The sequence below is a fragment of the Salmo salar genome, chromosome ssa15 (genome assembly GCF_905237065.1).
Source record: "Salmo salar chromosome ssa15, Ssal_v3.1, whole genome shotgun sequence".
Lineage (NCBI taxonomy): Eukaryota > Metazoa > Chordata > Actinopteri > Salmoniformes > Salmonidae > Salmo > Salmo salar.
The window spans coordinates 8236005-8258335 of record NC_059456.1 but is presented as its reverse complement, the minus strand read 5'-3'; the positions used below and the strand labels follow the sequence as shown (position 1 = coordinate 8258335).

At 43.6% G+C, this 22331-nt stretch overlaps 1 protein-coding gene across 1 annotated transcript in view; it reads left to right on the top strand.

Annotated features, from left to right (window-relative positions):
- The first annotated feature begins 302 nt into the window (after positions 1-302).
- Positions 303-22331, top strand: part of LOC106570930 (protein mono-ADP-ribosyltransferase PARP8) — a 76911-nt gene continuing 54882 nt past the window's right edge. Inside the window, exons 1-3 of the mRNA XM_045695428.1 lie at positions 303-499; positions 622-745; positions 2653-2707. Coding sequence (XP_045551384.1) covers positions 655-745; positions 2653-2707 — 146 coding nt within the window. The 5' untranslated portion in view covers positions 303-499; positions 622-654. The remainder of the gene's footprint in view (positions 500-621; positions 746-2652; positions 2708-22331) is intronic.

Below are 22331 nucleotides of genomic sequence, written 5' to 3'. Positions count from 1 at the left end.
TCATCAATGAAACATTTGATCTCTTACCGGTTTTCGGATATTACAAAATTTGAATATGTAACAAATCGAGTGGAAGACTTTACCCTTTGCCTGAAGTAATTTTTTTCCCTCTCCATTTTAATTGATTGCAAGGGTGATTTTTTGTGATTGTACACGCGAACATCACAGAGTATGCGTCCCCCAATGGAAATATCCTAAATGAATGGCAGACTGCTGCCAATAGGATCTCACTAACTGGTGCTTGTTCGGCCCGCTATGATTCATTTGCCTTCATTGGAAACGACAGGCTCGGGTCTATCTTGGTTAATAACCATCTTTGATCTTAGCTTTTACAGATCGCCATTATTGGGTTTAGCAGTGCACAGTGATTAAGTGTGGAGACTGGGGCTTTAGCAGTAAAAGTGGAACATGCTATCTACTACTACTACTACTGCTGTATAATAGTATCATCATCGGTAGTTATTCGAGATGATATCCGCTACGAGCTGAAAACGAAACGGTACGACGATCGGACACACCTGGAATATAACCAGAAGCAATATCAACCAGCTCCATCGAAAATTCAGATTACTGGAAATACATCAGTCCTTTTTGATGGGATCTTATTTTGTCTTTTATTAGAGAAGAGAAGCCATTCCTGTGGGGTTTTATTTCATGGGGATGTGTTCAAGACAAGAGAGAATACAAAAAGACGTCGACATCGTAATTCAAAGGTGCAAGGCAGAGAAAGACTGCCTTTTCTCTGGTGAGTGTCTGTGTACAGCCGTGGTAGTGGAACGGTACGTGTTCCACCCAGGTTAATAAAGCCCTAAGGTGTATGTTGATACACACACACACACACACACACACACACACACACACACACACACACACACACACCTCCGTTCAGTCCTTGTCCTCGATAGCAAAAAGCATCAAAAAACACCTTCTAGACACAGTTGTCAATATCACAAATGAATCTAATTTATAGACCGACATTTTATTTGATTGGTGTGGTTTTAATTTTTAAATGTGACTAATTATTTGAAATAAATGTAAAATCTAATGGAGCAGAAAAATAACATTAATATGCTTGTCATGATGACACTTGGATTTGGTTAAACATCCCTACAGATGGACAGACAGACATAATATTAATGACACCAGCCGTACCTAGTCTATTCGCCTATCGACGTTAGTTGTACCGGACATAGACTAACGGTTGTGTAAACTTATACTGAAAAAAAAAATATTAACGCAACATGTAAAGAGTTGGTTTCATGTTTCATGAGCTGAAATAAAATATCCCAGAAATGTTTCATATGCACTAAAATCTTACTTCTCTCAAATGTTGTGCACAAATTAGTTTACATCCCTGTTCGTGAACATTTCTCCTTTGCCAAGATAATCCATCCACCTGACATGCTGTGGCATATCAAGAAGCTGATTTAAACAGCATTATCATTACACAGGTGCACCTTGTGCTGGGGACAATAAGAGGCTACCATAAAATGTGCAGTTTTGTCACATAACACAACGCCACAGATGTCTCAAGTTGAGGGAGCGTGCATATTGGCAGGCTGACTGCAGGAATGTCCACCAGAGAATTAAATGTTAATTTCTCTACCATAAGCTGCCTCTAATGTTATTTTAGAGAATTTGGCAGTACGTCCAACAGTTCGGCGTCGTAACCAACTTCAGTGGGCCAATGCTCACCTTCGATGGTGACTGGCACGCTGGAGAAGTGTGCTCTTTACGGATGAATCCTGGTTTCAACTGTACCGGGCAGATGGCAGACAGTGTGTATGACATCATGTGGGCGACGTCAACGTTGTGAACAGAGTGCCCCATGGTGGGGTTATGGTATGGGGCAGGCAGAAGCTACGGACAACAAACCGTTGCATTTTATCGATGGCAATTTGAAGGCACAGAGATACCGTCACGAGATCCTGAGGCCCATTGTCGTGCCATTCATCCGCTGCCATCACCTCATGTTTCAGCATGATAATGAACGGCCCCATGTCGCAAGGATCTGTACACAATTCCTGGAAGCTGTCCCAGTTCTTCTATGACCTACATACACACCAGACATGTCACCCATTGAGCATGTTTGGGATGCTCTGGGTCGACGTGTACGACACAGCGTGTTCCAGTTCCCGCCATAATCCAGCAACTTCGCACAGCCATTAAAGAGGAGTGGGACAAAATTCCACAAGCCACAATCAACAGCCTGATCAACTCTATGCGAAGGAGATGTGTTGTGCTACCATAGCGTAGTTAAATAAAAACAAAATGGTGGTCACACCAGATACTGACCACACCCTTTACTTTTTTTTTTAAAGGTATCTTTGACCCGTAATGCATATCTGTATTCCTAGTCAGGTGACATCCATAGATTAGGGCCTAATTCATTAATTAATTTATAGGAATTGTAACTCTAGTAAAAACTTTGAAATTGTTGCATGTTGTGATTTTATATTTTTGTTCAGTGTAATATTGGCCAACAATTTTACCTCCTTTTATATATTTTCTCGGTCAGTGGGAACCCTCCTTTTGATGTTTCCATGGAAACTGCATTTGTTGAAGGGGACTTCCCACCCCTGTGGCTTGGTTAATAACCCTTCTCTTGGTTTCTGTTCTGACCCGTTCTGTTTCCCCTGTTATTTATTTCAGATTTCAGATACACTGACGCCACCTTCACCTTCACCTATTCCAAAGGCTCCAGAAGGTACAGTACAGCGTTCAGAGATTACTCGTTCTGTATCTTACTGGACCATGGCTTGTCTACTGGTTGTTGTTAGGGCTGGTTATTCACTTGTTTTGGAAAGTTGTTCACATGGTTTTTCATATGAATGGTGTGTTTGTGTGTTAGGTCCAACAGTCCTGTCTCCCCCCCCCCCATCTTAAATCCACTTGACAGTCCCCCTGCATGGCACAAATTAACTACCAGGACTCCTCTCCTTCAGGCCTACCATTCGTCGGCATTATATATATATGTGTGTGTGTGTGTGTGTGTGTGTGTGTGTGTGCTAATTTTAAATGATGTTGTTGAGGTCTGCACCTACAGTACCTAACCGTTGCTCACTGGACCAGCACCGATATCGATAAGACTGGTCCCAGGCCCTGATGGATTTAGGTATGTCTGGTATATGATAAGACTTCATATTCATCAAGTCTTATATCCTGGACTTGGGTAGGGTTGGCTTGGTATGACTTGGTAGTCATTATTATATCCTGGACTTGGGTAGGGTTGACTTGGTAGTCATTATTATATCCTGGACTTGGGTAGGGTTGGCTTGGTAGTCATTATTATATCCTGGACTTGGGTAGGGTTGGCTTGGTAGTCATTATTATATCCTGGACTTGGGTAGGGTTGGCTTGGTAGTCATTATTATATCCTGGACTTGGGTAGGGTTGGCTTGGTAGTCATTATTATATCCTGGACTTGGGTAGGGTTGGCTTGGTAGTCATTATTATATCCTGGACTTGGGTAGGGTTGGCTTGGTAGTCATTATTATATCCTGGACTTGGGTAGGGTTGACTTGGTAGTCATTATTATATCCTGGACTTGGGTAGGGTTGGCTTGGTAGTCATTATTATGTCCTGGACTTGGGTAGGGTTGGCTTGGTAGTCATTATTCTACCCTGGACTTGGGTAGGGTTGGCTTGGTAGTCATTATTCTACCCTGGACTTGGGTAGGGTTGGCTTGGTAGTCATTATTCTACCCTGGACTTGGGTAGGGTTGGCTTGGTAGTCATTATTATACCCTGGACTTGGGTAGGGTTGGCTTGGTAGTCATTATTATATCCTGGACTTGGGTAGGGTTGACTTGGTATGACTTGGTAGTCATTATTATATCCTGGACTTGTGTAGGGTTGACTTGGTAGTCATTATTATATCCTGGACTTGGGTAGGGTTGACTTGGTAGTCATTATTATATCCTGGACTTGGGTAGGGTTGGCTTGGTAGTCATTATTATATCCTGGACTTGGGTAGGGTTGGCTTGTAGTCATTATTATATCCTGGACTTGGGTAGGGTTGGCTTGGTAGTCATTATTATATCCTGGACTTGGGTAGGGTTGACTTGGTAGTCATTATTATATCCTGGACTTGGGTAGGGTTGGCTTGGTAGTCATTATTATATCCTGGACTTGGGTAGGGTTGGCTTGGTAGTCATTATTATATCCTGGACTTGGGTAGGGTTGACTTGGTAGTCATTATTATATCCTGGACTTGGGTAGGGTTGACTTGGTAGTCATTGTTATATCCTGGACTTGGGTAGGGTTGACTTCGTAGTCATTGTTATATCCTGGACTTGGGTAGGGTTGGCTTGGTAGTCATTGTTATATCCTGGACTTGGGTAGGGTTGGCTTGGTAGTCATTGTTATATCCTGGACTTGGGTAGGGTTGACTTGGTAGTCATTGTTATATCCTGGACTTGGGTAGGGTTGACTTGGTAGTCATTGTTATATCCTGGACTTGGGTAGGGTTGACTTGGTAGTCATTGTTATATCCTGGACTTGGGTAGGGTTGACTTGGTAGTCATTATTATATCCTGGACTTGGGTAGGGTTGACTTGGTAGTCATTATTATATCCTGGACTTGGGTAGGGTTGACTTGGTAGTCATTATTATATCCTGGACTTGGGTAGGGTTGACTTGGTAATCATTATTATATTTACATTTACATTTAAGTCATTTAGCAGACGCTCTTATCCAGAGCGACTTACAAAATGGTGCATTCACCTTATGATATCCAGTGGAACAACCACTTTACAATAGTGCATCTAAATATTTTAAGGGGGGGGGGGTTAAAAGGATTACTTTATCCTATCCTAGGTATTCCTTAAAGAGGTGGGGTTTCAGGTGTCTCCGGAAGGTGGTGATTGACTCCGCTGTCCTGGCGTCGTGAGGGAGCTTGTTCCACCATTGGGGTGCCAGAGCAGCATACAGTTTTGACTGGGCTGAGCGGGAACTGTGCTTCCTCAGAGGTAGGGGGCCAGCAGGCCAGTGGTGGATGAACGCAGTGCCCTTGTTTGGGTGTAGGGCCTGATCAGAGCCTGAAGGTATGGAGGTGCCGTTCCCTTCACAGCTCCGTAGGCAATCACCATGGTCTTGTAGCGGATGCGAGCTTCAACTGGAAGCCAGTGGAGAGAGCGGAGGAGCGGGGTGACGTGGAGAGAACTTGGGAAGGTTGAACACCAGACGGGCTGCGGCGTTCTGGATGAGTTGTAGGGGTTTAATGGCACAGGCAGGGAGCCCAGCCAACAGCGAGTTGCAGTAATCCAGACGGGAGATGACAAGTGCCTGGATTAGGACCTGCGCCGCTTCCTGTGTGAGGCAGGGTCGTACTCTGCGAATGTTGTAGAGCATGAACCTACAGGATCGGGTCACCGCCTTGATGTTAGTGGAGAACGACAGGGTGTTGTCCAGGATCACGCCAAGGTTCTTAGCACTCTGGGAGGAGGACACAAGGGAGTTGTCAACCGTGATGGCGAGATCATGGAACGGGCAGTCCTTCCCCGGGAGGAAGAGCTGCTCCGTCTTGCCGAGGTTCAGCTTGAGCTGGTGATCCGTCATCCACACTGATATGTCTGACAGACATGCAGAGATGCGATTCGCCGCCTGGTTATCAGAAGGGGGAAAGGAGAAGATTAATTGTGTGTCGTCTGCATAGCAATGATAGGAGAGACCATGTGAGGATATGACAGAGCCAAGTGACTTGGTGTATAGCGAGAATAGGAGAGGGCCTAGAACAGAGCCCTGGGGGACACCAGTGGTGAGAGCGCATGGTGCGGAGACAGATTCTCGCCACGCCACCTGGTAGGAGCGACCTGTCAGGTAGGACGCAATCCAAGCGTGGGCCGCGCCGGAGATGCCCAACTCGGAGAGGGTGGAGAGGAGGATCTGATGGTTCACAGTATCAAAGGCAGCAGATAGGTCTAGAAGTATGAGAGCAGAGGAGAGAGAGTTAGCTTTAGCAGTGCGGAGAGCCTCCGTGACACAGAGAAGAGCAGTCTCAGTTGAATGCCCAGTCTTGAAACCTGACTGATTAGGATCAAGAAGGTCATTCTGAGAGAGATAGCAGGAGAGCTGGCCAAGGACGGCACGTTCAAGAGTTTTGGAGAGAAAAGAAAGAAGGGATACTGGTCTGTAGTTGTTGACATCGGAGGGATCGAGTGTAGGTTTTTTCAGAAGGGGGTGCAACTCTCGCTCTCTTGAAGACGGAAGGGACGTAGCCAGCGGTCAAGGATGAGTTGATGAGCGAGGTGAGGAAGGGGAGAAGGTCTCCGGAAATGGTCTGGAGAAGAGAGGAGGGGATAGGGTCAAGTGGGCAGGTTGTTGGGCGGCCGGCCGTCACAAGACGCGAGATTTCATCTGGAGAGAGAGGGGAGAAAGAGGTCAAAGCACAGGGTAGGGCAGTGTGAGCAGGACCAGCGGTGTCGTTTGACTTAGCAAACGAGGATCGGATATCGTCAACCTTCTTTTCAAAATGGTTGACGAAGTCATCCGCAGAGAGGGAGGAGGGGGGGGGGGAGGATTCAGGAGGGAGGAGAAGGTAGCAAAGAGCTTCCTAGGGTTAGAGGCAGATGCTTGGAATTTAGAGTGGTAGAAAGTGGCTTTAGCAGCAGAGACAGAAGAGGAGAATGTAGAGAGGAGTGAGTGAAAGGATGCCAGGTCCGCAGGGGAGGCGAGTTTTCCTCCATTTCCGCTCGGCTGCCCGGAGCCCTGTTCTGTGAGCTCGTAGTGAGTCGTCGAGCCACGGAGCAGGAGGGGAGGACCGAGCCGGCCTGGAGGATAGGGGACAGAGAAAATCAAAGGATGCAGAAAGGGAGGAGAGGAGGGTTGAGGAGGCAGAATCAGGAGATAGGTTGGAGAAGGTTTGAGCAGAGGGAAGAGATGATAGGATGGAAGAGGAGAGAGTAGCGGGAGAGAGAGAGCGAAGGTTGGGACGGCGCAATACCATCCGAGTAGGGGCAGAGTGAGAAGTGTTGGATGAGAGCAAGAGGGAAAAGGATACAAGGTAGTGGTCGGAGATTTGGAGGGGAGTTGCAATGAGATTAGTGGAAGAACAGCATCTAGTAAAGATGAGGTCAAGCGTATTGCCTGCCTTGTGAGTAGGGGGGGGAAGGTGAGAGGGTGAGGTCAAAAGAGGAGAGGAGTGGAAAGAAGGAGGCAGAGAGGAATGAGTCAAAGGTAGACGTGGGGAGGTTAAAGTCACCCAGAACTGTGAGAGGTGAGCCATCCTCAGGAAAGGAACTTATCAAGGCGTCAAGCTCATTGATGAACTCTCCAAGGGAACCTGGAGGGCGATAAATGATAAGGATGTTAAGCTTGAAAGGGCTGGTAACTGTGACAGCATGGAATTCAAATGAGGAGATATACAGATGGGTCAGGGGAGAAAGAGAGAATGTCCACTTGGGAGAGATGAGGATTCCAGTGCCACCACCCCGCTGGCTCGATGCTCTAGGGGTATGCGAGAACACGTGGGCAGACGAAGAGAGAGCAGTAGGAGTAGCAGTGTTATCTGTGGTAATCCATGTTTCCGTCAGCGCCAGGAAGTCTAGGGACTGGAGGGTAGCATAGGCTGAGATGAACTCAGCCTTGTTGGCTGCAGACCGGCAGTTCCAGAGGCTGCCGGAGACCTGGAACTCCACGTGGGTTGTGCGCGCTGGGACCACCAGGTTGGAGTGGCAGCGGCCACGCGGTGTGAAGCGTTTGTATGGCCTGTGCAGAGAGGAGAGAACAGGGATAGACAGACACATAGTTGACAAGCTACAGAAGTGTTGTTTCTTGTATTATTGTCTCCTGTGTCTTTAGAGAACTGTTTCACTTTGATATCCTTTTTCTTCTGTCCTGATTTTCTCTTTCTTTTCTTCTGTTAACTAGATATTCTTTGTTGTTCTTCCTTAGCTAGCTAGTTTCTTCCAAAAGAGTCCCTAGCAACTGCTTAGCAACTGGTAAACAATTCAGCTAGCTAAGATATATCTATATTATATCCTGGACTTGGGTAGGGTTGACTTGGTAGTCATTATTATATCCTGGACTTGGGTAGGGTTGACTTGGTAGTCATTTAAAAAAATGGCTTACTGATCTGAAACTAGTGCTACATGTTAATAAAACCACGATTGTGTCGTTCTCTAGGTTTCGTAATACTGACCCTGAGTACCTGCGTATTTTAAATGGAGTCCAAATTGAGCAAGTTCCCCATTTTTATAATGACTTGGGCACTTCTGATTGACGATAAGCTCTCTCTTTTTTTGAAACGCACATTGAAATGCTGAGAATAAAGATTGGTTTGTTTTTATAGAAAGAATTCCTGCCTCACTTTGGAAAGTAGAAGGAAGATTGTTCAAGCAACTCTTCTCCCAGTAGTTGATTATGGTGATATAATCTCCATGCATGCTGCAGTCTCTGTTGTAAAACCTTCAGACTCGGTCTGTCACGGCTGTCTGAAGAATGGGACCAAAGCGCAGCGTGTGTATCGTTCCACATTTTATTTTAAACTATGTGAAACTATGCCCGACATACAAATAAACTCATAAACAAAACAACAAACCGTGACGAAGAGGTGCAACATACACTTACTCAAAATAATCTCCCACAAAACCTAGTGGGAAAAACAACAACTTAAATATGATCCCCAATTAGAGACAACGATGACCAGCTGCCTCTAATTGGAGATCATCCCAAAAATAAACAACATAGAAATACAGAAACTAGAACCCCACATAGAAATACAGAAACTAGAACCAGACATAGAAATTCATCAACTAGACAATACCCCAACATAGAAAAAAGAAACTAGAACCAACATAGACATAAATAAACTAGACAAAACCCCCCTGTCACACCCTGACCTACTCTACCATAGAAAATAAAAGTGTTCTATGATCAGGATGTGACACTATCACACAGCACTGTGGTTTACCACTGGGGACTTTTTTCATACACATCACTGCATTCTGTACAGTTCTGTTGCCTGCCAGTCTCTGACTACCAGAAGAGCATTTTGTATATGAAGCTGTTCTTCAGAGACTCCCCCCACTACCTCAGCTCCCATATTAATTGGAGATCCAGCCATTTTCAGACCTCCCCCTGGACTGGCTGGTTCTGGATGTCCTGCAGGTCTCCACTGAGCTGTGGAAAAAAAACGTGTTTTTATTCCCCCAGCTCGTGGAATAGCCTTTAGGCCACCTTGAAGCTGGACTCGCTGATCTCCATTGGCCAGTTTAGATCCATTTTGAGAGATAATGTGATAGTAGTTTTTGATTCATCTTGTTTTTATTGTGTTGTTGCTATTTTGCTTTATGTTGTATTGAATTGTGTGTTCATGTTCTAAGGGCTTCCTTGAGAATGGTGACACTCCCACCTGTCTAAATAAAAGTTACATAAAAACATTCTGGATTTAACTTGGGTAGGGTCAACTCTGTAGTTACCCAAGTTAAGTCCAGAATATGGTATGGTTGAAATGGAAAAGCTCTCTGTATAGTGACGGAAGTCTTTAGATGTAGTACACAGGAAATTGTCATTCCAAACTTTATCTTCAATGTTATATTCCATTTTGTTGCAACAGATACCTCTCCGTCAATTCCACAGGTAGCTGCCAAAATTAAGGAAACACTTGAGTAAACGAAGGATACAAAGTATATTGAAAGCTGGCGCTTCCACACAGGAAGTTCCAGACACTTGTATAATCTATGCCAAGGCGCATTGAATCTGTGCTGGCTTGTGGTGGCCCAACGCCCTATTAAGACACTTTGTGTTTCCTTTATTTTGCCAGATACCTGTAGTGGCAGGCTACACATAGAATGGGACAGCTGGACAGGGGAAATGGCTTGAGTCGTACAAAATGGATAAAGTTTTGTGGATAAAGTTTTGTGGATGACACAATTGCATTTGTACAACATCTCCATTTTTACATTTTAGTCATTTTAGCAGACGCTCTTATCCAGAGCGACTTAAAAAATTCTCTGTACTGGTCCCCCGTGGGAATCAAACCCTCAACCCTGGCATTGCAAACACCATGCTCTACCAACTGAGCCACACGCGATCTAAGGACCTGCAGTCATGATACTTATGATGCCAACATTTTAGAGTACTGTAGTACTGTTTCATATAATACTACGGACTTTTTCAGCCCTAACGATCTAAAGAACCTGCTGGCGCCCGTTTATTAAATGTTTATAAAGTCTGTTTTGTTTATAAATTCAGTTGAATTGAAGCAACAGCCACCAGTCTCTTGTATGAGCAGGTCTAATGATATCCACTTCACTTTCCTGCACATATCACCCGTGGCAGCTGTAATCATCCCCTACCAGCCCTCACTCACCTGCTCTCTGTCCCCTCTTCACATCCCCTACCAGCCCTCACTCACCTGCTCTCTGTCCCCTCTTCACATCCCCTACCAGCCCTCACTCACCTGCTCTCTGTCCCCTCTTCACATCCCCTACCAGCCCTCACTCACCTGCTCTCTGTCCCCTCTTCACATCCCCTACCAGCCCTCACTCACCTGCTCTCTGTCCCCTCTTCACATCCCCTACCAGCCCTCACTCACCTGCTCTCTGTCCCCTCTTCACATCCCCTACCAGCCCTCACTCACCTGCTCTCTGTCCCCTCTTCACATCCCCTACCAGCCCTCACTCACCTGCTCTCTGTCCCCTCTTCACATCCCCTACCAGCCCTCACTCACCTGCTCTCTGTCCCCTCTTCACATCCCCTACCAGCCCTCACTCACCTGCTCTCTGTCCCCTCTTCACATCCCCTACCAGCCCTCACTCACCTGCTCTCTGTCCCCTCTTCACATCCCCTACCAGCCCTCACTCACCTGCTCTCTGTCCCCTCTTCACATCCCCTACCAGCCCTCACTCACCTGCTCTCTGTCCCCTCTTCACATCCCCTACCAGCCCTCACTCACCTGCTCTCTGTCCCCTCTTCACATCCCCCTACCAGCCCTCACTCACCTGCTCTCTGTCCCCTCTTCACATCCCCTACCAGCCCTCACTCACCTGCTCTCTGTCCCCTCTTCACATCCCCTACCAGCCCTCACTCACCTGCTCTCTGTCCCCTCTTCACATCCCCTACCAGCCCTCACTCACCTGCTCTCTGTCCCCTCTTCACATCCCCTACCAGCCCTCACTCACCTGCTCTCTGTCCCCTCTTCACATCCCCTACCAGCCCTCACTCACCTGCTCTCTGTCCCCTCTTCACATCCCCTACCAGCCCTCACTCACCTGCTCTCTGTCCCCTCTTCACATCCCCTACCAGCCCTCACTCACCTGCTCTCTGTCCCCTCTTCACATCCCCTACCAGCCCTCACTCACCTGCTCTCTGTCCCCTCTTCACAAGTGTCTATTCCTCTGTCTGTTTTTTTAAAATATAATTTAGCCATGATGGCGGGTGGGGGGTGCTGACCCTGACGAGTCTTCTGTCGTTAGAGTTTTACATTTGTTACATTGGAGCAGCACGCAAAGCGAGCAATGTTAATATGTTATATAATTTCATCGCCTGTTATAACCCGAGAGAGAGAGATGTGATTGGGAAACAGAGAGAGCAGTGCGTTTATGAGAGTGAGGGAGACAGACAGTGTCACGGCTGTTTGAAGGATCGGACCAAAATGCAGCGTGTTCGTAGTTCCACATATTTATTAAACGTGAAACTGAATGCAATACACTTAAATACTTGAAAACACAAAAAACAACAAACCGTGATGCAGAGAGGAAAACACACTACTCAAAAGATAATAACCCACAAAACAGGAAGAGAAAAACCCCTACTTAAATATGAACTCTAATCAGAGGCAATGAGGATCAGCTGCCTCCAATTAGAGACCAACCCAAACAATCCCAACATAGAAAAACTAGAACATAAACATAGAAAACATAGAACAACCCAAAACACCCCCTGTCACGCCCTGCCCTACTCTACTATAGAAAATGACATCTTACTTGGGTCAGGACATGACAGACAGTGGTGTGTTTATGAGAGTGAGGGAGACAGACACGTGTGTTTATGAGCGTGAGGGAGACAGAGGGCAGTGTGTTTATGAGAGTGAGGGAGACAGACAGTGGTGTGTTTATGAGAGTGAGACAGAGTGTGAGGAAGGGAGGGTGTGTGTCTGCATTAATTGAAGAGTAAAGAAGGTTTCATGCAGTGTTTTCCCCTTACTGACACAATGACACGCAGCTCATCATGCCTGTATATCACAGGAGGTTGGTGGCACCTTATTTGGGGAGGACTGGCTCGTGGTAATGGCTGGAGCGGAATCAGTGGAATGGTATCAAACACATGGTTTCTATGTATTTGATGCCATTCCGTTTGTGCCGTTCCAGCCATTACCACGAGCTAGTCCTCCCTTCAGCAGCCCCCACTGATGTATATTCCTTCCTCTCATTCCTCCAGACCAATCACAGCTAGGCTTTTTGTAAATATCAGCCAATCAGCCGTTCTATGCCGTATTCTATTATACATTGAACAGTTTGAAGTTAAATTCAAACATGGTTGTATTGAGTAGAAGTGTGAATTTCACGGACATGTTTTTTGGAGAACGTTTAAAAAAACAAAATAAATGTGAAGAAACGTTCCGGGGACGGGGCGAACAGGATGCTAGGCCACTGATGATTGTTTACAGTGGTATTGAGATATTACTCACTATCGATCGTGATACTTGGCCTGGTATCGTATCCTTTGTAAAATGTTGGTATCGCGATACTCGGCCTGGTATCGTATCCTTTGTAAAATGTTGGTATCGCGATACTCGGCCTGGTATCGTATCCTTTGTAAAATGTTGGTATCGCGATACTCGGCCTGGTATCGTATCCTTTGTAAAATGTTGGTATCGCGATACTCGGCCTGGTATCGTATCCTTTGTAAAATGTTGGTAGCGCGATACTCGGCCTGGTATCGTATCCTTTGTAAAATGTTGGTAGCGCGATACTCGGCCTGGTATCGTATCCTTTGTAAAATGTTGGTAGCGCGATACTCGGCCTGGTATCGTATCCTTTGTAAAATGTTGGTAGCGCGATACTCGGCCTGGTATCGTATCCTTTGTAAAATGTTGGTAGCGCGATACTCGGCCTGGTATCGTATCCTTTGTAAAATGTTGGTAGCGCGATACTCGGCCTGGTATCGTATCCTTTGTAAAATGTTGGTAGCGCCGATACTCGGCCTGGTATCGTATCCTTTGTAAAATGTTGGTATCGCGATACTCAGCCTGGTATCGTATCCTTTGTAAAATGTTGGTAGCGCGATACTCGGCCTGGTATCGTATCCTTTGTAAAATGTTGGTAGCGCGATACTCGGCCTGGTATCGTATCCTTTGTAAAATGTTGGTAGCGCGATACTCGGCCTGGTATCGTATCCTTTGTAAAATGTTGGTAGCGCGATACTCGGCCTGGTATCGTATCCTTTGTAAAATGTTGGTAGCGCGATACTCGGCCTGGTATCGTATCCTTTGTAAAATGTTGGTAGCGCGATACTCGGCCTGGTATTGAATCCTTTGTAAAATGTTGGTAGCGCGATACTCGGCCTGGTATCGTATCCTTTGTAAAATGTTGGTAGCGCGATACTCGGCCTGGTATCGTATCCTTTGTAAAATGTTGGTAGCGCGATACTCGGCCTGGTATCGTATCCTTTGTAAAATGTTGGTAGCGCGATACTCGGCCTGGTATCGTATCCTTTGTAAAATGTTGGTAGCGCGATACTCGGCCTGGTATCGTATCCTTTGTAAAATGTTGGTATCGTGATCAGCCTAAATCTGAGAGTGTTATACTTAAAGGAAGTATTTTTAGATATTTTTGGGGAATTTGTTCATTTTTTTTCACCAGAGCCGCTGTACTGCACAACGAGGATGGAGGAAATGAATTGCTGTTTAGTTTCTCAAAAAACAAGTGAAATTGCAAAAAACAGAAGTATTTGGACCTTTCTATAACATTCCATTTACATTAAAAAACAAACTTCGTCTTTTAAAGCTGAACTGAAGACAGGGTTAGCAGTCGCAGACATCAACAAAAGGTCAGTTTACACTCTCACTGGATGAGTCCCAAATGGCACCCTAATTCCTTATATAGCGTACTACTTTTCAAAAGTACACTACTTGTATAGTACTATATCTAAGAAATAGGGTTCCATTTCACACATGGCCACGGATTCCAAAAAGGGGTGATTACAGTACTGACAGGAACCGTCAGCTGTAAAAAAAAAAAAAAATCCCACGACATTACAAATTGAGATGCTTGTTGTCTTGTCGTTCATCTGTCAGTACTTTATTTCAGAAGAATGACCTGTAGGGCTGATTGACAGACATCTGTCAGTCACTCTGAAGCAGACAGTTTTTCCAAAGTGCATCGAAAACAATGAGGCCGTTTTGTTTCTCAACCAAGACTCTTCTTTCTGTCATTTCTCTCTCTCTCTGTGTGTGTGTGTGTGTGTGTGTGTGTGTGTGTGTGTGGACTATTTCTGTGTCATTGTGGTGGAACAGGGAAGTCACATGTTTCCTGCCAATTGTAACATTCAGACACTTGTGAGAAACATCCAAAGCCTACTCTGAAAAAACATCAAGGTTCTTTTTAATAGGCCTGTCCCCGAGAGTCGTCGTCTTCTTAAAATGTGTGTTTTTCAATATATAGACACTTATTTGTTTTAATAAAATCAACTATTTGCACTGAACTTTTTTAAGCACACAGTTTGATTAAATAATTAAGAGAGAGCCAGAGATCAAGATGGCCTAAGCAGAAAACCTGACCCTCCTCATGCTGCTGGCCTTCGCTGATTCTGCCTGCCGTTATGCTCTTGAAGTTACCAGTAACGGGCTACACCAGCGGTCGGAAACCTTTTTCATTCGGAGCGCCAAGTTATCTTACCATTTCTACTGATCTCCGTGCCAGTTATGATTTTCATATGCACATTTAATTTATAATATTCTTAACTCAAAATCATTATCATGTGGTTAGTCTACATTCAATCTAAAGCTAAAGGAAAATGTATTCAAATCTAAAAGTAACTTCTATTGTCAACTGTGTAAAAATAGCCTACATGAAGCCAACAAATAAAAAGATTGCAGCCTGCAGGTAGAAAATATCCTGATTTAAAAAAAAATATATATAAAAATATATATAAAATAAATATCCTATACATCAAATTGGCTATGCATGGCCTGTCTGCAATGAACTTGAAACATTGTATCAACTGTGTCTGGCCTGAACTCTAGCAAACTTGCAGCATTGTATAAAATGTTCACAGGGCCCTCCGTTTCCTGTGCCAGTGCCAGTGAGCTCGGGACAGACACAGGTGTAGGCTATTTGTGCAAGGGATAAGAAGTAATCAGGTATTTTATGACGTTTCCACTGGATCAGAGCATTACATTTATAAATACATTTGAGGAACCTTTGTCGCTGGGGGTGCCTGTGTTTTTGCGACAGCAGTGCCTACTATTACGATTTCGAAATCGACGTCGGCAACTGAATCCTGTGAAGCGTGGGAGTGGGTAGATTTTCTGGTCTTTCTCGCCAGCCGTGATTTTGGGCAGCTTCATGGTAAGAAATGTGACCGTTCCTGGTGCAAAAACAATGTCCTATCCCAGAGGTCGAGTAAATGACATTACTAAGCTGCTCCAAAATGTTCTACACCAGGACATGGACATTATCCTAGTCCATGTGGGTTATAATGACATTACTAAGCTGCTCCAGAATGTTCTACACCAGGACATGGACATAGATTCTATCCTAGTCCATGTAGGTTTTAATGACATTACTAAGCTGCTCCAGAATGTACTACACCAGGACATGGACATTATCCTAGTCCATGTGGGTTATAATGACATTACTAAGCTGCTCCAGAATGTTCTACACCAGGACATGGACATTATCCTAGTCCATGTGGGTTATAATGACATTACTAAGCTGCTCCAGAATGTACTACACCAGGACATGGACATTATCCTAGTCCATGTGGGTTTTAATGACATTACTAAGCTGCTCCAGAATGTTCTACACCAGGACATGGACATTATCCTAGTCCATGTGGGTTATAATGACATTACTAAGCTGCTCCAGAATGTACTACACCAGGACATAGACATAGATTCTATCCTAGTCCATGTGGGTTTTAATGACATTACTAAGCTGCTCAGTGAATGTACTACACCAGGACATTGAAATCGATTCTATCGTAGTCCAGTTGGGTTCTAATGACATAATGAAGGGCAGCTCTGAACAGTTGAAACTAGATTTCAAAGAGCTGATTGACTCTCTGCTAGACACTAATAAAAGACCCATCATATCTGGCCCTGTGCCCTTCTCTGAATCGTGGCACTGAATGCTTTAGCAGGATTCTCTCTCTTCACAACTGGCTACGTGATTATTGCAGCTCAATGGGTTTTAATGTTTGTTGAAATAATGTAATCAAACATTTGTACATTAACCGTTTAATTTCCATCACTTCTAATGTAGGCTACTACTGGTGATATGATGAATTGATAGACGCTAACAATCAAAGGGCAAACTAATTCACGTTCTGGAGAGAGACGTGTAACGGACAGGTGTCTCCAGTACCATGATTCATGTTGTTTTATTGTTGCCTATTTGCCACTACACGACTAAATACATATCGGTATTGACCAAACAATCGACCAGTTGACTAAATGGGGTTAGTCCTAGTTCTTAAATGGTTCTTCCTCTGCTCTTAAAGGTAAACTCTTACCCAATTTGTTTTCAAATTATTATTATTTTTTGTAATAAAAAAAATTAAAAAAAGAACCTTTAGTTAAACGTGGGGTTCTTGACGTGGCATCTACGGTATTTCAGAATAACCCTTTCAAGGCACACAGCAAATTGACCAGTGTTAACTAGTGTTGATTTTTCTCTGTAAAATTTCTAGTCTTGATTCAAGAGTTAAATTTAACATTCAGTGGTGTAAAAATAACCCCAGTGTTGGTGTTAATAACCAGAGTTCAAACAAAACCATGCTCAGCATTATATTTCCCAGCATGCTCTATTGCAGGTTGATATCCTTTTCTTACATTTTCTAGATTATTGAAACAAAATTCTATCTTTTTTTGCATTGATTTTAAATCTTATTCTACTCAAATATAAATGGCATGCATTTTTCTAAACTATTCCAATCTGTTACTTGGACTTATTGCAACCATAACTGAAATGGTTGTTTTTAGTTTAGATGTTTTAAGGTAGTCTTATATTGTAGTCTGGCAACCCTGGCAGTCATTGTGAATACATTTTATTTTTTTCTTCCCAAATGTTGCGTTTTCTCAGGCTGGATTCCAATAGGAATTACACATCACTTTGCAAGCCAGAGTAATGTGACTTGCAGGCCTGATGTGGCCTGTAAACCATGATTTTTCCAGGCCACTGTAAAACTAAGCCCACAAAAAGAAGGCCTTAGGAAATATTTATTGTGTGGTGAAAATTCTAATCAAGAAGTAAAGGGAGAAGACACTTTCAATTTCTTCAAACAATCAACCTTTTTTTAATATCGATTTTAATTATTGTAATAATGAAGCTGGTCATCGACCGGTGATCGTTGAGAGCCCGAATAATACAGAAACGCAAGGGGTTTTATATAGAAACCCCAAAATGTCTTATTCATGGCTGGTTCCACCCCTCCCCGGCATATCTGGGCATCATAAGCTACCTTGTTTTCTTCTTGTGGCTTTGTGTACCGGGTGTGTGAGATCATAGTGTACAAACAAATTATAACGTTACTTCTTTCTGCTGATAGAATTGTCAATTATACTCAAGCCAGTCTCTGTTCGCTTCATATCACTACACAGCTGTGCTTGTGGAAGATGGCAAAAGAACAGGATGGATTGAAGAACTTGTGGTCACTCTGAGAGGCTCTTTTGTCTTATGCCGTGTGACCAAGTTACTCAAAAGCAAAGATTTGGGAAAATTACAGGTCTATTCAGTTCCTCAAGTTTATCTGTATCCCATGGCCTTAACCATAAGCCCAGACCAGCTGCGGGGAGTGAACGTGGAAGAGGGGAACCATCCTTTCTCAAAACAACAGCATTAGTAGAATAGAAATGTCTTACTATTGTTAAGCATACAATTGTTAACTATTTAATATTAAACATCAGGTAAATATGTAATTTTTTTCTCACACAATTGTTAAATAATTTAATATTAATGACAACATATTCACTTACAATCTCACTTGATAAAGGACACAGGACTGAAAATGAATACAACAAGTCTCTGTCACTAGCAAACAAAGTCATGGGTGGTAACTCATAAATTCACTCTAAAAGCACCCTGGGAAATATGAAATAAGGCTTAACCCACAGCAGGCCTATTCAATTCTGGTCCTGGAGTGCAGAAACAACATTTATGGTTTTTGGATTTTTCTATGGTTCTTCTTGTTTGGTTCTAACTTGTACCTTTTTTTTTTTTTAAAGAGTATACTGCTGTTCAATATCATTGTTTTAAAAGCCCCACCTTCTGCTGGGTACCAGTAATTTAATGGTACAGTGAATTGACATTTTAAAAGGGAGATTCATTATTTCATTATCCTCTGTTGTTTAAGTGTCTGCGGGTATAACCCACACACAAGGGAAAGCTTTTAAATATGCTATAAACTGCCTTAATTTTGCAGGACCCAAGCAAAGCAGCAGTTAATTGGGATCCATAATAAATACAAAGCTGAGAGAAGTACACAGGGGGTTTCTTAGCTTGTTTGATAGATCTGTTGTCAGTCTGAATGTTACACACACACACACACACAGAGAGAGAGAGAGACTACGCTAGCATCTATCCATAGTCTACACTACGCTGATGTCTGAGGAACATGTTTCATCATTGGACTGATGACCTACAGGACGGTAGATCTCCAGGAAGAGGGTTGGACTGAAAACCCACAGGACGGTAGATCTCCAGGAAGAGGGTTAGACTGAAAACCCACAGGACGGTAGATCTCCAGGAAGAGGGTTGGACTGAAAACCTACAGGACGGTAGATCTTCAGGAAGAGGGTTGGACTGAAAACCTACAGGACGGTAGATCTCCAGGAAGAGGGTTGGACTGAAAACCTACAGGACGGTAGATCTCCAGGAAGAGGGTTAGACTGAAAACCTACAGGACAGTAGATCTCCAGGAAGAGGGTTGGACTGATAACCTACAGGACGGTAGATCTCCTGGAAGAGGGTTTGGCAGCCCTGCCCTAGGCTGTGCTTTCTTAGCCAGTCTATTGTTGGGTTAATTGAAAAATAACACTCCCACTTTGAGCTTTGTGAATGAATAAATCCTGAATGTTGAAATGAAATGCGTAAAATAGGATTCAGTACATTGCAACTCCAAGAATCCCTGTCCCAACTTCAAGAACCCCTGTCCCAACTCCAAGAACCCCTGTCCCAACTCCAAGAACCCCTGTCCTAAGCAGCAGCAGCATGTGTTCAAGCCTATTTCACTGGTGGAGAATCAGTCAATCTGGCTTAAACCACAGGAAGTGTTGTGGTGGCAACCATGCCAAACTACCGTGTCCTCCCCTGGGGTTTTGATCCTCTCTCTAAACTACGCCGTATATACAGTTGAAGTCGGAAGTTTACATACACCTTAGCCAATGTCACGCTCTGACGTAGGACAGCTGTGTTTTTCTGTTTAGTTAGGTCAGGGTATGATAGATGGGTGGTCATTCTATGTTTTTGTTATCTATGTTTTGGCCAGGTATGGTTTCCAATCAGAGGCAGCTGTCTATCCTTGTCTCTGATTGGAAGCCATACTTAGGCAGCCTGTTTTTGCTGTGTTGGTGTGGGTAGTTGTTTTGTGAGTATCACCTGACGGAACTGGTGGCTGTCGGTTTGTTGTTTTGTTTAAGTGTTATCATTAAAGTAAAGTATGAGCGCTCTACACACCGCGCCTTGGTCCCCGTTATACGACCCACGTTACAGCCAAATACATTTAAACTCAGTTTTTCACAATTTCTGACATTTAATCCTAGTAAAAATTCCCTGTCTTAGGTCAGTTAGAATCACCACTTTATTTTAAGAATGTGAAATGTCAGAATAATAGTAGAGAGAATGATTTATTTCAGCTTTTATTTCTTTCATCACATTCCCAGTAGGTCAGAAGTTTACATACACTCAATTAGTATTTGGTAGCACTGCCTTTAAATTGTTTAACTTGGGTCAAGCGTTTCGGGTAGCCTTCCACAAGCTTCCCACAATAAGTTGGGTGAATTTTGGCCCATTCCTCCTTACAGAGCTGGTGTACCTGAGTCAGGTTTGTAGGCCTCCTTGGTCACACACGCTTTATCAGTTCTGCCCAAAAATTTACTATGGGATTGAGGTCAGGGCTTTGTGATGGCCACTCCAATACCTTGACTTTGTTGTCCTTAAGCCATTTTGCCACAACTTTGGAAGTATGCTTGGGGTCATGGTCCATTTGGAAGACCCATGTGCGACCAAGCTTTAACTTCCTGACTGATGTCTTGAGATGTTGCTTCAATATATCCACATATTTTTGCTGCCTCATGATGCCATCTATTTTGTGAAGTGCACCAGTCCCTCCTGCAGCAAAGCACCCCCACAACATGATGCTGCCACCCCCGTGCTTCACGGTTGGGATGGTGTTCTTCGGCTTGCAAGCCTCCCTCTTTTTCCTCCAAACATAATGATGGTCATTATGGCCAAACAGTTCTATTTTTGTTTCATCAGACCAGAGGACATTTCTCCAAAAAGTACGATCTTTGTCCCCATGTGCAGTTGCAAACCGTAGTCTGGCTTTTTTAATGCCGGTTTTGCAGCAGTGGCTTCTTCCTTGCTGAATGTCGATATAGGACTCGTTTTACTGTGGATATAGATACTTTTGTACCTGTTTCCTCTAGCATCTTCACAAGGTCCTTTGCTGTTGTTCTGGGATTGATTTGCACTTTTCACACCAAAGTACGTTCATCTCTATGAGACAGAACGCATCTCCTTCCTGAGCGGTATGACTGCTGCATTGTCCCATGGTGTTTATACTTGCGTACTATTGTTTGTACAGATGAACGTGGTACCTTCATGCGTTTGGAAATTCCTCCCAAGGATGAAATTCTGAAAATTCCTCCCAAGGATGACTTGTTGAGGTCTACAACTTTTTTTTTTCTGAGGTCTTGGCTGATTCTTTTTTTTTGATTTCCCCATGATGTCAAGCAAAGAGGCACCGAGTTGGAAGGTAGGCCTTGAAATACATCCACAGGTACACCTCCAATTGACTTAAATGATGTCAATTAGCCTATCAGAAGCTTCTAAAGCCATGATATCATTTTCTGGTATTTTCCAAGCTGTTTAAAGGCACAGTCAACTTAGTGTATGTAAACTTCTGACCCACTAGAATTGTGACACAGTGAATTATAAGGGAAATAATCTGTCTGTAAACAATTGTTGTAAAAATGACTTGTGTCATGCACAAAGTAGATGTCCTAACCGACTTGCCAAAACTATAGTTTGTTAACAAGAAATTTGTGGAGTGGTTGAAAAACGAGTTTAAATGTCTCCAACCTAAGAGTATGTAAACTTCCAACTTCAACTGTACATCTACCAGTGTATTGGAGAAGAGCCATGGGATGGCTTGTCAATACCGTTAAAACCATTTCATTTCAGTTTCTTAAATAAATGTAAATATTTGTAGCTACTTTATAAGTAAATACCTGCAGTCATCTTGTGCAATACCTTTTTAGAAGATAAAGAAGATCGTGTTCTTCATTTCACCTGTCCTCAGTCATGTGGTGTTTTGTTTACAAGCGCATAACGATGTGAGCCTTAGTCACTTACTGTTGTGCAGTACGTATCAGGTGACCCAGTTACAGTATGGAATTGGCAACTAAATAGCTTAGAGACCTTTTTTTATAACTATTAAGTTAACTGTTTAAAATGTGGTAAATGCTCTGCAGTGACGCATTTGGTTTGGCTAATGTGTAATGAGCAAAACAAGTGGTTATCTTTTTCCATTATTAAGCTTTACAACAGCAGAGACTCTCCTCCTGGGTCAAGTGCCTTGTTGTCTAATTATTTGGTTTGTTCGTGCAGCAAACTGTGAGTAAAATTTTGTATAGTTTTAGGTCAGAGACTATAAAATGTAAGCAATGCGTTCGTTAGCTTTTAGTTATCATTCTCTATAGGATTTTTACATGTACTTGTTAGCATTGCTAAACTTTCGGATTACAGAGCCTCAGTGGTGTTTGAAAACAGCACCCCTTGTGTTTTTAGTGTCGATATGACCAAATATCCCGGCATGGCACAATGTCGGTATGAACGTAGGACAATCTGGATACCACCCAAGCCTACTCGAAACACAATCAAATCCAAATGTTTAATTGTATTGGTCACATGCGCCGAATACAACAGGTGTGTACTTTACGAGCCTATT